Genomic DNA, 16,497 nt, shown 5'->3' with positions numbered 1-16,497 from the left:
AGAGAGTCAGTTTTCCAAAGAGATGATAGTCACATTGAGCCAGGTCAGGACTGTAAGGCAGGTGTTTCAGTGTTCTCCATCCGAGTTTCGTGATCGCTTCCAAGGTTTTTTGACCGAGATGTGGCCATGCATTGTCATGCAACAGCAAAAGATCCTGCTTTTGCCAATGTGGTTGAACAAGGCTCAATCGAGCTTGAAGTTTCTTCACTGTCATAACATATGCATCAGAATTTATGGTGGTTCCACTTGGCATGACATCCACAAGAAAGAGTCCTTCGGAATCGAAAAACACTGTAGCCATAAGGTGTGGTTTTGAATTTTTTTTCCTTGGTCGAATTTTTATGATGCCACTCCATTGATTGCCTCTTCATCGCAGGTGAAAAATGATGGAAAAATTGTGACAGGTGATGAAACATGGCTTCAAGAAATTCATCTCCACCATTCTCATACTGTTCCAAAAGTTCTTGTTTCTTTGTGAGCCACTGTCAACATCCTGGGAACCCACCTGGCACATACCTTTTTTAACGCCAACACTTTCAGTATTCTGCAAACACTTCCTTCCCCTATCCCAACGTAGCATGACAATTCGTTCACTGTGATGTGCCTGTCAGCAGTCACCAATTTGCTAACTCTCTGCACATTGTCTGGAGTGTGTGGAGTACGAGGCCTGCCGCTGCGAGGACAATCTTCAATATTGCCGAGCCCGCTTTCGTCACGTAACCTGCTTGCCCACCGACTAACTGTACTGCGATCAACAGCAGCATCTCCATACACCTTTTTCAACCTCTTGTGGATGTTTCCCACTGTCTCATTTTCACAGCACGTTGCTTCTGACGAACATCCAAGTTTCGCAGCAATCTTGAAGACATGTTGTCATGGCGCCACTCACGGGAAGAGGTTGAACTAAGTTTGAAAACAAGCGGTAAGGATGTATCTACACACTGTAAAACTTTCACACATGCAGAATGAAAACTGTATTTTTATAGAAATAGTGTGCATTTCTTTTGGAGTGATCCTCGTATAATCATCATCATATCTTCATGGACCTGCATAGTAATACATGGTACATTTGTCAGGTTCGCAACTGGATCTTCCAATTAAATTGATATGTTTCAGCATTTTCGCTGCCATCTTCATATGCGGAGAGGAACTGCTGAGGTGTCACAGCTGATAATCCCTCCAAGGCCACAGAACCCTACTGTACCAGAAACCATCCATTATTCCCCTTAGCAAAGTGCAAATACAGCACAAATGGTGTGGAATACTGGGAGAAGGGATATATTGCAATCGGGACAATTACCACTAAATTCACTGCCGACCATGTTATAGTAGCAGAGAGGCAATACGTGTTAAAACAGAGTTCCATGTCTTGCTTCAAGGAAACCCAATCAATAAGTTAATGTGTTAACTAATAGTTTAATCCCCAATGCCTTCTTAAGGGCACTGTCCCAATACTGAGATGTGCCAGCAACTATCTACATCTCCTCATGTTTCACCAACACCTCTCTGCAAACCACGCTCGACCAAGGTGGATTTTTCTGGTTGTTGCTGTCTCATGTGGTCATCATTATCTGTATGCCTATCCTGGGCTGTACAAATTGTTTGGCCTATGTAAGCTTTGCTACAGAAACAGAGAATCTTATACACCTGGTCTTCCTTGGCCCCAAATCATTCTTAACAATAAGAAGTGTTCTAGTTCTGGCTGGTGGACAGAACGAAGTCTTGATATCAATTTTTTTTTAAGTCCTCCAAATTTTGGAAGAGACTCCCACCACAAGGGAGGAAAGCAACTGTTTCACATGCAATTTCATATGTTTCTGGTGACTGTCCACAATCCAAGATATGACAAATCTGCTTCAACCATTCTGAATGAGGTTAAGTACAGGACTATTTCATTGTGGAAGTTGTTTGTCATCATGATAAAAGGTCATCATGATACAGTTTGAGTGTGACACAGCAGTGGTCGCTAAAATGGAAGACATTCAACTTTACGGTCAAGGAACCTGTGCTATCTCACAACTGTAATATGCAACAAAACAAAAATAAAATTAAGGAAATGGTAAGCATAACATGTGGACATGTTGGATGGCTGAATGTTAAACTTGGACAAGAGAAACTCTATGAAGTGTATGACATTTGCTATCCTGGAAGGAGAACAAACAAAGAACAAAGACCCAAGAGGGACATACGAGGACTAGAATGTATTGCATGGTGACTGACAGGAATTAAGAACTGTATCAAACCAATATCTTAGTGCTGGTGACAATAACTAGATTCAGACTGAGTAGGCACTGCACATACAACACTTCATCATACAACTGATTGAGAAATAAACATAATTCAACAGACACACTCATTTACTACTTCTTTACTACCCAAAATTTCCAGTATATTTTATGGGAAAATGCTGTACAATATATTAGAACTGCAGACCATTACATTTTTAAAATACAATTAAATTCACATATCAAGATTCCAAAATTGTAATACAGTGTGTATATGGGGACAAGGAAAAAAAATTCCCCGGATTATTTCCGGATATCCTGTTTAAAAAACATGCTTTTTCCCGCGCAAAAACACTTTTTCTGTGCTAAGTAACAGTAGGTTTTCGGTAGATTTTCCCTCGGAACTGTAAAACTTATCAATCCTTTGAATGGTCAACGTTTCATACAATCGCGTAGAACTTCCCGTAAAAAGAAAGAAAAGACGGGGCAAAGAAGTTTTGGAGAGACTTTTAATTAAGAGAGAGAGAGAGAGAGAGAGAGAGAGAGAGAGAGAGAGAGAGAGAGAGAGAGAGAGAGAGAGAGAGAGAGAGGTTTTGGAAAGACCTTTTATTTGCAGCAACACATACACTGCATATTTTCGTATTATGAAAGTGTAAATTCGAATTCCACCAAACACAGTGAGTCAGTTTCCGGAGCGTTGAAACCGAGGTCGCGATGTCCTTTTGTAAGCGAGTCATATCTCAAGACACGAGATCTTGTCAGCCGATGACAGCAGCTATTCAGAGCATAGGACACATGTTATAGTCGGCCAATAGCAAGATCACTGGTTACATAGCTCGAACATGCGAGAGGAAAAGTTAACGGTTTACATTAATGTACACAGTACCGTATATCTACAAGAAAAGCTAAGCAAGCTTTCACATATAACATTAGTCTCTAGGATTAACACGCTACAACAGAAGCTAAGCTTTCACATGTAATACTGCTCTTTTTTTTTTGCGTGTGTTGTACTTTAAGACACATCACACAAATGTGCCAGTAAATTTAAAATTATGACATAAATGTCTCGGCTCGAAATTCTTATAAGGGGCTGGTCCTCAAACTGTTCACTTTCAAACGCTCTGTGATTTAGATATCCATTCCACTTTCTCACAGGTAACATAATTCATCTTGCGTAAAAAGAAATTTACTTTGAAAGTAACGCTTTTCTAACCACCGTCCGCAATACTGTCCGGAGACGGCTAGAAATAGGTTCGATTTACCAGTTGCCACAGAACGCCAGAAAACAGGTATTATTGTGTGTGTGCAACTGCAGTAGTGTAGGAAGCCTGTATGTTCGTGTGTATAAAGCACTAAGAGAGTTTACATTACACCATAAAAGAAACAGGGCGTCAGAGGATACTCCAAAGAGCATCGGAATTTCGTAATCCATAATAAAATGCATAATAAAATCCATAATAAAATGCATAATTCGGCTTGAAGTGCAAATTGGCTTTCTTCAGATTCACAATGAAGTAGATTCCCATCTGATATTAAGCTTTTCAGTGTGGTTTTCTTGAGTACCAGTACTCTACGATCTCATTTTTGGTTCTTTATTACGGCATAATGCCATATATGGCAGATGATGATAATGTGCACTTGAAATTCAGCGAACAGTTGGAACTATTGGAACTAGCCAATACTGTAGAATGAAACACTTAGTTTCAAATAAAATTATTGCCTCTGTGAAAAGATTAACAAAGCCAAATTTCTTTAGCTAACTTGCAAAAATAGCTTCACTGTTCTGCAGGGAGATTAATGCTTAACTGCTACTAACTTGGAAATAAAATAAAATCAGGAAACTGAAATTTAAAATATATTTTTGCCCTCCGTAATTATGTGAATGTATTTTAATTCACTTGATAGGTCCCGGCCACAGAAATCCGTTTGGTTTTCATTTGACGTGGGAGCTGTACACGAATGCAAGCAGCGAAATCACTTAACGTAAACACGGGTCACGTAGAGGTTAACCCCCTCACCACAACTATGTGCAAACGTGAATTTGGCAGCTAGGGCGCGCGAGAAAAATTTTTGTTGTTTGCATCTGGCTGCTTGCTGCTACTACCGATACAGCTAATAGCCATTAGCCAAACTTCAAGTAGCGGGAGAAGGTACTGCTTATACGCAAGTGAAATGCGCATGCGCAACAGACCGCTGTCAATTGGTCAAACGAACATAATGTGAACAGTTGCGACGTCATGCTCATAGCAAGCAGTTTATTTTTACGAAGAATTACAGTCTGCGCCCTACGGCCTTCGACATATTTTTACTATCTGCAGACGCTTGTGCGTGCACGGTGTTTTGTTGTCGTAAATTGCACATTTCCTTTGCAACTAAAGTTGCATTATTTTCCCCTCTTGTTTATATTTTATTGCTGCAGTATCATACTCCAATAGCAGGATACAATAACATTCTTTGCTAGAGAATCAACTCTGCAGTCAAAATTACAAAAATTTAACTGAAAATGAAAAATTCCTGGAATTCCGAAAAATTCCCAGGTTATTCCCGGTTTTCTGCCAGATGAAAAAATTCCCGGGTTTTTCCCGGATTTCCCGGGTTGTATACATCCTGTAATAGTATGAAAAACAGAATGAAAGTGAAGGCAACTTCACATTTTTGCCAAACTCTGATGATATGTTACATCAACTGATGTAAAAAAAATGGAATCGCCATGTGGCTAGGGCCTCCCGTCGGGTAGACTGTTCACCTGGTGCAAGCCTTTCGAGTTGACGCCACTTCAGCAACTTGCGTGTCGATGGGGATGAAATGATAAGGACAACAGAACACCTAATCCCTGAGTGGAGAAAATCTCCGACCCAGCCGGGAATAGAACCGGGTCGTTAGGTATGACATTCTGTCGCGCTGACCACTCAGCTACCAGGGGCGGACGATGTTCAGGTGATTAATACTTAGTGCTGTAAGTGGGAGGAGACGTATTCACAACATTTTACATACACAAAACAACCAAATTTTTGTGAGAGAATATTTTGAAATGCATTTAAGCAGCCTAAAAATACTGAGAAGGTCCCAGCAGTTATATGAAGATGAAGATACCTGCACAGGGCAGATTGGCATGGAGAGCTGAATGAATCCATTGTTTTGGTTGAAGAATAACATGTAACTGATCAATATCACAAGTCAATAACCTTTAATGCTACAATTTTCACAAAACATGAAGCTGAATTTACAGTTCACTTTTTGAGACAACAATGCATCTGCACAAGAGATGCTCCGCTAAAGAAATTTTTAAGCTACCCATATCATCTTAGCGTCACTAATTTGGCACTCCAAGCTGCACAGTGGCTGATTATCAATGACACTGTATATACACAATGGCAATGCCAAAACTTCCTGGCAGATTGAAACCGTGTGCCCTTTCACAGACCAGTGCTCCATTAACTGGACTATGCAAGCATGATGCATGACCCATTTTCACTACTTCATTTGTCAGATCCTTCTCTTATCTTCCAAACTTTGTGCAAGTTCTCTTAAATATCTTGTGCGATAAGCACTTCTGGATAAAAGGATACAGTGGAGAAATGGCTTGACCACAGCCTAAGGGATTGTTTCCAGAATGAATTTTCACTCTGTTGCGGAGTTAATGCTGATCTGATTTCAATTACTAAAAAAAAATATTGTTGAAAAAGAATATATATGAAGTTTTTACGATGTCATTGTCTCTTGTTGATGTATATCTTGACTCATTCCACATTCCAGAACATTCTTCTCCTTCATGGAATTGACAGAACACTATGAATGAACAAAGCTGATTGGTTTTGGAATGAAAAATTGACTTTTTACTTACTTTTTTTGGTGTGTGTGTGTGTGCGTGTGGGGGAGGGGGGCGGTTATTAGTACCAACAACCAATATCTCTGTGTGTTATGGAATGCCTCTTGGACAGCAGAAAAAACATTTTGCTTCCAACAGTAAGAAAGTAGTTCCCTTCTGTTTTTCTAGATTTTTCTCTAGATAAACACTGCATATTTACTGATACACAATATTATTATTATTATTATTATTATTATTAAGGTAACTGTAACTTAGTATATCCGAGACTTGCCTCCTTTTTGTACAGCTGAAACTACCTGTGTACACATTGAGTAAACAATGCAGGCACAGCTGGAAGAATCAACGCCACCACTAAGAGGCAGGAAGAATCCACCTTGGCCGGACCTCCTAAATGAGAAAAAATTAAAATTTAAAAAATCAGAAAAACAACAACACATAAAGGTATATCTATAATGAAAAATTTCGCAAGGAAAATAAGGTAGAAACAATAATCTTGCACTTGTTTCTCCTTCCACCTTTTTATCATTCCACAATGTCCCCTATATTTAAACATCTCAGTTTTTGATGTTTCTATCTGTGTTAATTTTTCTGCTAAAATTTTTCCCCACATATTTCCCCTAATGCCAAACAGGCATTCTTTGATTACAATGTCCAGGCTGTTTCAGGAGGAACAGTTAATATTTTAGGAGAGGGTAATGCAGACCAATTCGAATAAAACATTCCACGTAATGTGCCCAATTTTTATTTGCTACAAAAATACAGTATAAACCAAATAAAATAGTCATAGAATGTGTAGCACAGGTGAGTGAGTAATTTCAAAATTGATTTTCATAAATTCCAGGTCCAAGTTTTGTAACTGGGGTTCTGCATGAGATGGAGCTCATCCCCTCACAGCCATCCTACCCCTGAACCATTACAGTCAAATAGGTGCATAGCATCAAAATGCTATCTCTAAAACAAAACAGAATAGGGTAGAAAAAAGGAGAACCGTGTCTGAAAGCAGTTAAAACTGACCACAGCAACTGGCAAAGGCAATACAGCTGAGGATCCCCACACCTAGAATGCTGCAGGAGACACACCAATACCAAACAACAGCACCCAACTCAGAAAGTAGTTTAAAACATTATATCTGAGAATACAAACCACTTTCCATGAAGAAAATGGAGAATCAGTTCAACTGCCTGTGAACTGTCTGAATATTAAGAGTCAAAGAATCTGGAAAACTATACTTAGCACGGAGAGCCAGGAGGAGGGAGTATTCCACAAGAATGTGAGCTACTGCAACCACAACATAGGGCTGGTTTGTTACATAAAATAAATCTATTGGTTAATCTGGTATGATCAAAGAGGAGGTCACATAGGATGGTGGACTCCTGGAAGCAACAGCAAAAGGAGCACGCACCATGTAGCAGGTGTCTCCTTTATAGCATGGCATTTATTATAGGGGACAATAGCCCACCAGATTTACCATCTCCGAATGATGAGAGGTCTTATATGCACCTAAAAATATGTACATGGGATAGTCAAAACAAATTATGGGTGAGTAACCACTTCTCTAGCCAAATAACTGGCTAGTTCATTCCCTGGGATTTCCACAACTTTGGATCCAGAGAAAGATTACTGAGCAGGCAGTACAACTAACGTCAAAGAGTAACATTGATCAATAGTCTGGGAATTGCGCATTGAGTCATTACAAATTAAAATGTGGCTGAGGGAGGTTTGTTGAACTAAACATAAGCCATCAACCCCGCTATAAAAGACTAAACATCCCCAGCAACAAATGATGTTCCTGACTGGTAGGCAATGTGAAATATTATTCCACCCTAACCATGATTTTAGAATTTTCAGTGTATATGACAGTAGGACTGATACTCCTGTAGAACTGAGTGGAACAGCGCTGGAAGCTAATGAGGTGACCTTGAAATAGATCAGTTCTAATTTGTGGTCCAGGTACTAGCAAAGGCAGGGGATGGGTTAGTTTTGTGGCAAAGCATGGGTAGCACATTCTAAGGAGATTAGGTGAAGGTCTCCAAGGGATATTCCAACTGGCAATTCCACCTGAAGCCAGGTATCAGTGGGATTAATGACCCTTGTATGCAAAAAGATTTTGATAAGCTGGATGATCAGGAAGTTGCTAGATGGTAACTGAACAAGTAACATGAATTGTATCATTGGAAATTAATAGGAAAGAGCCCCTCCCACCATTTGGCAAGGAGACTGTATGGGATTAGCCCTGAAGGTGCCTATGGAGAGAGTTATTCTATAATTATCGACTGGAGCCAATGGTTTTTAAGCTGAATGTGCACCCGAGTCATAAATATGGCATCCATTGTTCAGGTAAGACGAGACTAGGATATATATGGAGAAGAGTAGCATTACCTGCACAGCAAGAGGCACGGGGAAGTAAGTAGAGAGCATTAAGCTTTTGCATGCTGTTTTAATTGGAAAACATGGGGCACTCATCTCAGCTTTTTATCAGTGAGGAGTCCCAAAAGTTGGGATTGTGTAATAATGTCCAAGTACTGAGTAGCCACCTATAGGTCTCTGTCAGGATGGACAGTGGCATGGCAACAGAAATGCATCACTTGAGTTTTTGCAGGTGTTGGAAGAGCAGTTAAACGGAATGGACAGTGTCTTGAAAAGAGGATATAAGATGAACATCAACAAAAGCAAAACGAGGATAATGGAATGTAGTCAAATTAAATCGGGTGATACTGAGGGAATTAGATTAGGAAATGAGACACTTAAAGTAGTAAAGGAGTTTTGCTATTTAGGAAGTAAAATAACTGATGATGGTCGAAGTAGAGAGGATATAAAATGTAGACTGGCAATGGCAAGGAAAGCATTTCTGAAGAAGAGAAATTTGTTAACATCGAGTATAGAGTTAAGTGTGATGAAGTCATTTCTGAAAGTATTTGTATGGAGTGTAGCCATGTATGGAAGTGAAACATGGACGATAAATAGTTTGGACAAAAAGAGAATAGAAGCTTTTGAAATGTGGTGCTACAGAAGAATGCTGAAGATTAGATGGGTAGATCACATAACTAATGAGGAGGTGTTGAATAGGATTGGGGAGAAGAGAAGTTTGTGGCACAACTTGACTAGAAGAAGGGATCAGTTGGTAGGATGTCTTCTGAGGCATCAAGGGATCACCAGTTTAGTTTTGGAGGGCAGCGCGGAGGGTAAAAATCGTAGAGGGAGACCAAGAGATGAATACACCAAGCAGATTCAGAAGGATGTAGGTTGCAGTAGGTACTGGGAGATGAAGAAGCTTGCACAGGATAGAATAGCATGGAGAGCTGCATCAAACCAGTCTCAGGACTGAAGAAAACAACATCAACAACAACAACAACAACAACTGGAAGTCATGAGAAAGGGTCTGAGCAGAGGCCCAAATCATCAATGTACAGTGCATGGTTAAGCAGCAGTCTGACAGAGCTCACTAGCTCATTGATGGAGGTGAGGAACAGTGTAATACTCAGTAAAGTGCCCTGCATGATTCTGTTCTCTTAGACCAGGTGGGAGGTGAGTAATTTTCCAATTCTAAAACAACTCATGGAAAAAAAAAAATTACAAAGAAAAGTTCATAGGGAGCCTTCAAAGCCCCGGTCATGAAGGGAAAGTAAAATGTGATTCCGGGGTGTCATGTGACTTATGCAAGTAAAAAATGACTGCAATGAGGTGTTTGTATTTAGAAAAAGCCTATCGAATTGTTGATTCCAACCAAACCAGGTGTTCAATTGCAGATCGCATCTCTTCGAAATCACACTGATACTGGGGCTAAAGGCTTTACAATTCGACAACATGCATAATTACTGGGCTACCTTTCTTTCAGGCAGATTGCAGAGCATGTTGGTGAGGCTAAATGGTCAATAGTTGTCAATGGATGTAAGGTTTTAGCTTTGCTTAAGTACTAAGATGATGGTACTGTTTCATCACTGTGACGGGGAAACACCTTCTACCCAAATACAATTGGAGACACTACATAACAGTCTTTAAGTACCTGTCAGATGTTGGATTACTTCATTACAAGTCTAATTAGCACCTGAGTGTATTGTGGGATGAGTCATGAGCCTAAAGAATTACCTATCTGTTAAACGTTCATTATATAATTAGGCATGACAGGAGGTATAGGACAAGGAGATGTCCTCCACTTATCTTTTATTCATTTGAAAGACTATGGAGCTTGGTCCATACATGGGAAGAGACCTACATTTCCAAGGAGCAGATGTAGCAACTTTCCTTTTCATGATATCATTAAATTCTATCCTGGATATTCCATTGTTTAATTTTATTTGGTGAATTTTTCAGTATTATATCAAACAGATTGAGAATGATGTGAGTCTGATGTTGTACAAGTGACACAGACCACAGGTAATCAGGTCCAGTTTCCACTGCACTGTTGCACAGACACCATGTTGCTCTGTGCTGTCGATAGCTGGGCCATTGGATCAGGGCCAGAAGCCAGTGTCAAGTGGCCCTAACTCCCTCCACACCACCGGTTTCAGAACTGCAGTCACAGTGACATGGCCAACTAGTTTCCCTTCCTCCACTTCGTTCCTAGCTGTAGCATAGTGTAGGGCCAGCTTCAGCAGGCTCGGTGGATGGAGCAATTTACACATAACTTCCTTCACTGCACCTCAGCGAACTCTGCTGTCTCTCTCCCCTCCTGTCCACTCATCTACACAATATTTGGGGCCAGGCGGCTAGGATCCGTAGCTCGAGCCATATCGAGGTGTTTCTGCACCCCTGGCAGAATTGGCCAAGCAGCAATGCCGCAGCCACAGACACAGCAGCAGCAAAAGCTGATATTTTACCTGAGCTTAAAAACACTGAAGGCAATCTGTGACCTTAAATACCTGTATTTCGCATTCACTGAGTAGGTTAGCATACTTCAGGAGTCAGGAGGGGATCATTCCTGCAACTGATACAAACAGATGGTAGCACACGATTAATTTTTGTCAAGTGGTCAACCACAGTCCCCACAAACTGTTGTCACATGTGCACTGGTAAGGCATATATACGGAACACTGGCATTTAAAGCACCATATCAGGGGTGTGAAATATGGCTTCGCAATGCAGTGATAACATGATTTTGATCTTCTCGGGAAGCAAATTCCCATATTATTGTCTGGTGAGTCTCCATGTCCACAATGTATGAAGTGGATCCTCCGCCCCATGAAGTGGTCATGCAGTTCTTCGTCCATTTGTAGTTTTCATTTCTGGTGAAAAATTAATCATGTACTATGTTGTGGTTTTTATGGGGTACGATGGTAACAGGCACATCAAAGTTTTTTACAAGAGAGTAACGCCCAGGACTGGGTAGTATTTGCCATCTTAAGATGGAACCACTTAATAATTTGCTGGAGCAAGAGAGTTCACATGTTTTCCACGTTTTCTACAAAAAGCACTGGTTTAATAGAAAGAAAGGGCCCTCTGTCTGTTCAAGCAAAAAAACCAGGAAGTGAGGCAAACGACCATCTACAAGATGCACGGTTTTGTTTTCCATGGATTGTAGAGGGCAAAGAGAGCAATTCTCTACTGACATGATGACTGGCACTGAACTATGTGCCCTGTCTGAAGAGGCTGCTGGGGCCTAGTGGCCATTGGCTGATAGCTCTGGTCATTTCATGACACCAAATATCCACCACAATGATGCCTACTACAAACAAGGGGTCTCTTACAAGGTCATCATCCAACTAAACCAAAGGCCACCTGGCATGATGGCCAATGCCCAGGGTGCTAGTACACCCAAATGGACAGACACATAATCATAGGCATATGTAAGGAAATGACAGCTTGGGTCAACGGTGTGATCCCTGCATGGTCAGAGGTTATAATTATGTGGGTACATGACGACACCCCCACCTCCGTACAGACTGTGTACCATACTGAGAACTGGGAAAATTTCCCTGCTCAGTTCATAAACATATAAGAAGCTTTGAAAAGGTGGAAGTCAAGCCCAGATGTGGTGACCACACATAAATTAACTGAAATATGTGGATTAAAATAAAGAGAACCACATGGGGAGAAGACAATGTTCTATCAGTGATTTAGACTGTCAGCAAGGAATGTGTCCTAGATTCTAAGCCTGAGAAAAGATACAGTCAGAGTAAAACTGAAGCATAGGAAACACCGCAATGGCTTGGTGCCCCAAGATCGCGATGGACATTCGCAGAAGTTGTGAGCCCCCCCTCGAAGGAATAAACACTCTTGAATCTACTACTATCAGGTTAAGAAATTCTCTGTTGTATTCTATACAAGCAACAGTAATGTTTCCATTAAAAAACCCATACACAAATACCATATTGGCATATTCAGTATTTGGAAATTACGTGTGACATGGTCAAATGATACATTTGAATTGGGCAATAATCAGAATCACAGTTTAAGAAATCAATTACGTAAACTCTGGCACAAATTCACAACTAACTTCAAAACAAAAATGACAATTGATTAATAAATCTATGGTCAGCTGAGTACCAACATGTGAAATCAATATTTTCCTTTATAGCCAGCTGTATGGCTGGAAGTAATAAGAATAGCACAGGTATCATATGGAATGCATTATTCAAATTAACTCACCACCACCTAAAATATTCGATATTTCTCCTGAAAAACACTTTATTCCTTCAGTCATTACTTTCTAATTAATAGTCATTAAAATGGCAAAATGTATTCAGCTACAAAGCACCCTTTAATTTAAATTTACAGAAATAATTTCCATTATGTACAGTGCACTTCTCAATTCATCTTTTGAAACTCCCCGACAAATAATTTATTCCTAGTGTTTTCAGCGAGCTAAGAACTTTCACTGTTCACAGCAAGAACTCACTATCAAGGAGAAAGAGCTACTGGGAGGGTGGCTGGCTGGCTGTAGGACACCATTTCACATAAAAGGATCAATTTTTGGAATAATCTTTGAGCTCAATATATAAAAAATTCAATGTCTTGGGTGGCATTCAACAGTAGACTGCAAAATGTCATGTGAATACACTATTAGTAATGTGAGCAACATACGTGGATTACCCTCAGTGTTCTGGACATTTTTAAAATGCTGAATCAATTTTCATGCTACATGAGGTTGAAGTTGTGGAAAGGTCAAGTGCAACAATTTTACAACCAATTTGTAACAGTAGTAATTTTTGAGCAAATAAATTTGTGCTAAAAAGTTACTAGTTATCAGTTTCACCTAACTGCAGCTGTTATTTATTAGTACTCTAGAAGTTCTTAATATGTGAACACACTAGAATTTTTGCATCAAATTTGTGCTTTACTGTGAGATCGAGCTGCTAATTTTTATCATCTTTTATTTTATGTAATTTTAGTTCATTCTAAAAAGCAAATATTTTGCACTGGAAAGCTTGCTTCTTTGTAGGTTTTGGAGACTCCTCGATATGATTTAAAAATGAGGTTGAAAATAATTATGTCAGACATTCACTAATTATTGTTAGACTTAATGTTTACTTTTTGTCTATATTTAAAAATGATCAAAACAATAACACAAAAATGAAAATCCAGGATGGAAATAAGTCAAATAGGAGAACAGGCTACCATTTATAAACTGCCCTCCACAACAGTTCACTGACAATAAATGTAAAAATATCCAACTTACATTTTATCAAATCATAGTATTTTTGCAAGATAAAAGTAGTTAAGTAAAAGAAGTTATATAACAGCATCAATCTCTACTTGTCTTTTTTGCTTGAGGGCTTCAGTGTCAGGAGCTGAAAATAATTTCCAAAACTTTAAAAGTGTGTGGTCCACACTGTGAGTTTTAAATGACAAACACTAATTTCTTTTGCATTTACCAATGTATTTTGGCATTTTTCTTTAGTCCAAACAATACTTGCCAATGCAATCCCAGACTGACCCAAAGACAAAACAAAAATTGTCCCATATGGCATCAACTTACAACAAAAGACTCTCACGTATCAAAAATGATTTCCAAAGAAATTACATTGACCAATCCTGTGACAATTTTGTACATTAGAAAAAGAGAGATTCATTCATTAGTGAAAAATATAATTTGTATTAACATTAATAATTACTTTTATCTGATTTTGTATAACTTTAATGCAAAAATACCTGGATACCTAAATATTTTTGTATAAAAAACATACTGAATATTTTTGTAACTATCCAACAGGATAAAGCAATAGAAATAATGAAGTAATACAATAACGAAAGCATTCCAGTAAAAGTCAAGAATTGCGAAATATCGCCAAAAAGTGGTATTTAGTGATTTATTAACAGTGAGACCATTTTTGATAAGAATCAATTTGGAAAAGATAAAATTACCCCTGGGTTGTTACACACTGATTTTTTAAATGATGCTACAAATATACTTCTGCTAGTACATACAGCCACTAACATATTTCCAGACACACACTGACTAACAAGCACATTGCTTTGATTGTTGGTGGCAATCATCAAAAATTACCACAATAACAATCTTTGTGTTCTTTGATTCCAAGTGACTAATTTATTGACTATAATTAAAAAATGTAAAAATTTGCTTCAAGCGCTAGTCACGTCAACACGCAATCGTTTCCAGATGCGCACTGACTTATGCGTACCGAGTTTTAATTTCTGGTGGCAGCATGGTTATTGGCCTGATTGTGGGTGGCTACCATTAACTACTAAAAGGTGCAACATGTTAGCTAGTGCATGTGTCTGGAAGTGACAATATATGGATATGTCAAGAACTTTAAGTACATCTGTACAATGATCTATACATCAATGGTAGCACACGTGTGTGTGCGTGCGTGCACACACACGTTAATTATAGACACAAAATTAATCAATTTTAGTTCAAAAATACAATCAGCAAATTAATGCCAACTTAGTTGTATAGCCTGTAATAAAAATAAAATTTGTTTACAAAGTGGTGTAGCACACAGGTGCCCCATTAGTGTTTTTAAGGATGCATCCAGTTGTTGGCTCTGACCTACCACCTAGCATAAGAGGACTCTTAACACGGTAGCTCATCATGAGAAACTTTTCTCAACCAATTTATTATTTAGTAGTTAGTTCCAAGTAAATTTAATGCTTTGCTGTACCTAAATAATGGCTTTCGCACTTAGCAGAAATGACAATGCAATGAAATTTACATGTCTTTTAACTGAGGACAACAAGGACATGAGATATGAAATATACTTTTTACTATTGACGCAGCCTTATCATGAATGTCTTTTCGGGTGAAGTTTAAATCGACAATTTTTATTTCTTGACTATAGTATTCACATGTTAAGCATAAAAAACACTGGATGTCAACAAGTTCTACTTATTTTAATTTTCACTAAACCCAATGTCTGGCAGTGTTATCTTTGTACTGTTACTTCAAAGATAAGCCTCTATGTTACTACCTGTGCATGAGCTGTGTGTAGATTTGAATCTCTTCACTGTCCCAACTGATTGTCCCTCAACTCTGAAATCATGTAGCATGAAAATGGTGAATGACCCAACATAAGATTTTAGCAGTATGTTGAACGTGGGAGAACGTACATCTGATATGAATACCTCTATCGGATTACTAATAATTTAAATTTTAATCCATCTTCAGGGTGTCCATCCACTGATCATTTTCAAATTAAGGGTTTTCCAGGTTTTCAAGACAGCTTTGTTCTATGTTAGTTTTCTTAAAAAAATTTGAGACTAATTTTTTCAAAATTTTATATTGATAACTTTTAGAATATGCATTATTAATTACAAGTTATCTTTAGTAGTATAAATCACAGACACAAATTGAAACATTTTTAAAATATTTAATATTATATATTAAGTTACAGGCAATAAAAAATTAAAAATTACAAATTCTGTTTTTACATATGTATACACACTGTAACTTGCTGATTCAAGGGGACACACTGTAGAAATTTGTCATGATTAAGACGGGGGGGAAAAAAAAAAAAAAAAAAAAAACATATTTCTTTAAATTTTATATCTCTGCCAAAATCTTTGAGGCTTGACACGACATACGGGGTCTGTTCAAAAATTTCGGGAACTCTTGTCCATAAAATTTTTCTATGTTTATCTTTTATTTATTGGGCATGATATCTTTCAAAATACTCTCCTCCTCATTTGATACACTGCTTCCAACATTGTTTCACTTCTGGAAGCAGTCTTGGGATGCCTCTTGCTTGTTTGTGCAAAGTGCTGTCTGCAAATTTTCTTTTATCTCTCCTATCGTTGCAAATAAGGTCAGAGAGTATGGAGGATGAGGCAGCACAGTGATTTCATTTTTTTTGTGCAATAGTCACGCACCATCAGGGATGACGGTGAGGGTGCATTATCGTGATGCAAGAGTCATGAATTGTCTTACCACATTTCAGGTCACTCTTAACATTTTCTTGGAAGAGTCCCAACACTTCCCAACAGTACCTTTGATTAACAGTTTATCCCTGTGACGAATTCGTGATGGACTAACCCTTCAAAGTCAAA

At 38.6% G+C, this 16,497-nt stretch overlaps 1 protein-coding gene across 1 annotated transcript in view; it reads right to left on the bottom strand.

Annotated features, from left to right (window-relative positions):
• Positions 1-16,497, bottom strand: part of LOC126353906 (glutamine-dependent NAD(+) synthetase) — a 190,750-nt gene that overhangs the window by 107,658 nt on the left and 66,595 nt on the right. Inside the window, exon 9 of the mRNA XM_050003134.1 lies at positions 6,326-6,441. Within this exon, the coding sequence (XP_049859091.1) occupies positions 6,326-6,441 (116 nt within the window). The remainder of the gene's footprint in view (positions 1-6,325; positions 6,442-16,497) is intronic.

This window comes from Schistocerca gregaria, chromosome 3 (genome assembly GCF_023897955.1).
Source record: "Schistocerca gregaria isolate iqSchGreg1 chromosome 3, iqSchGreg1.2, whole genome shotgun sequence".
Classification (NCBI taxonomy): Eukaryota; Metazoa; Arthropoda; class Insecta; order Orthoptera; family Acrididae; genus Schistocerca; species Schistocerca gregaria.
Note: the sequence above shows the minus strand (reverse complement) of the source record. Positions and strands in the feature narration are given on the sequence as shown.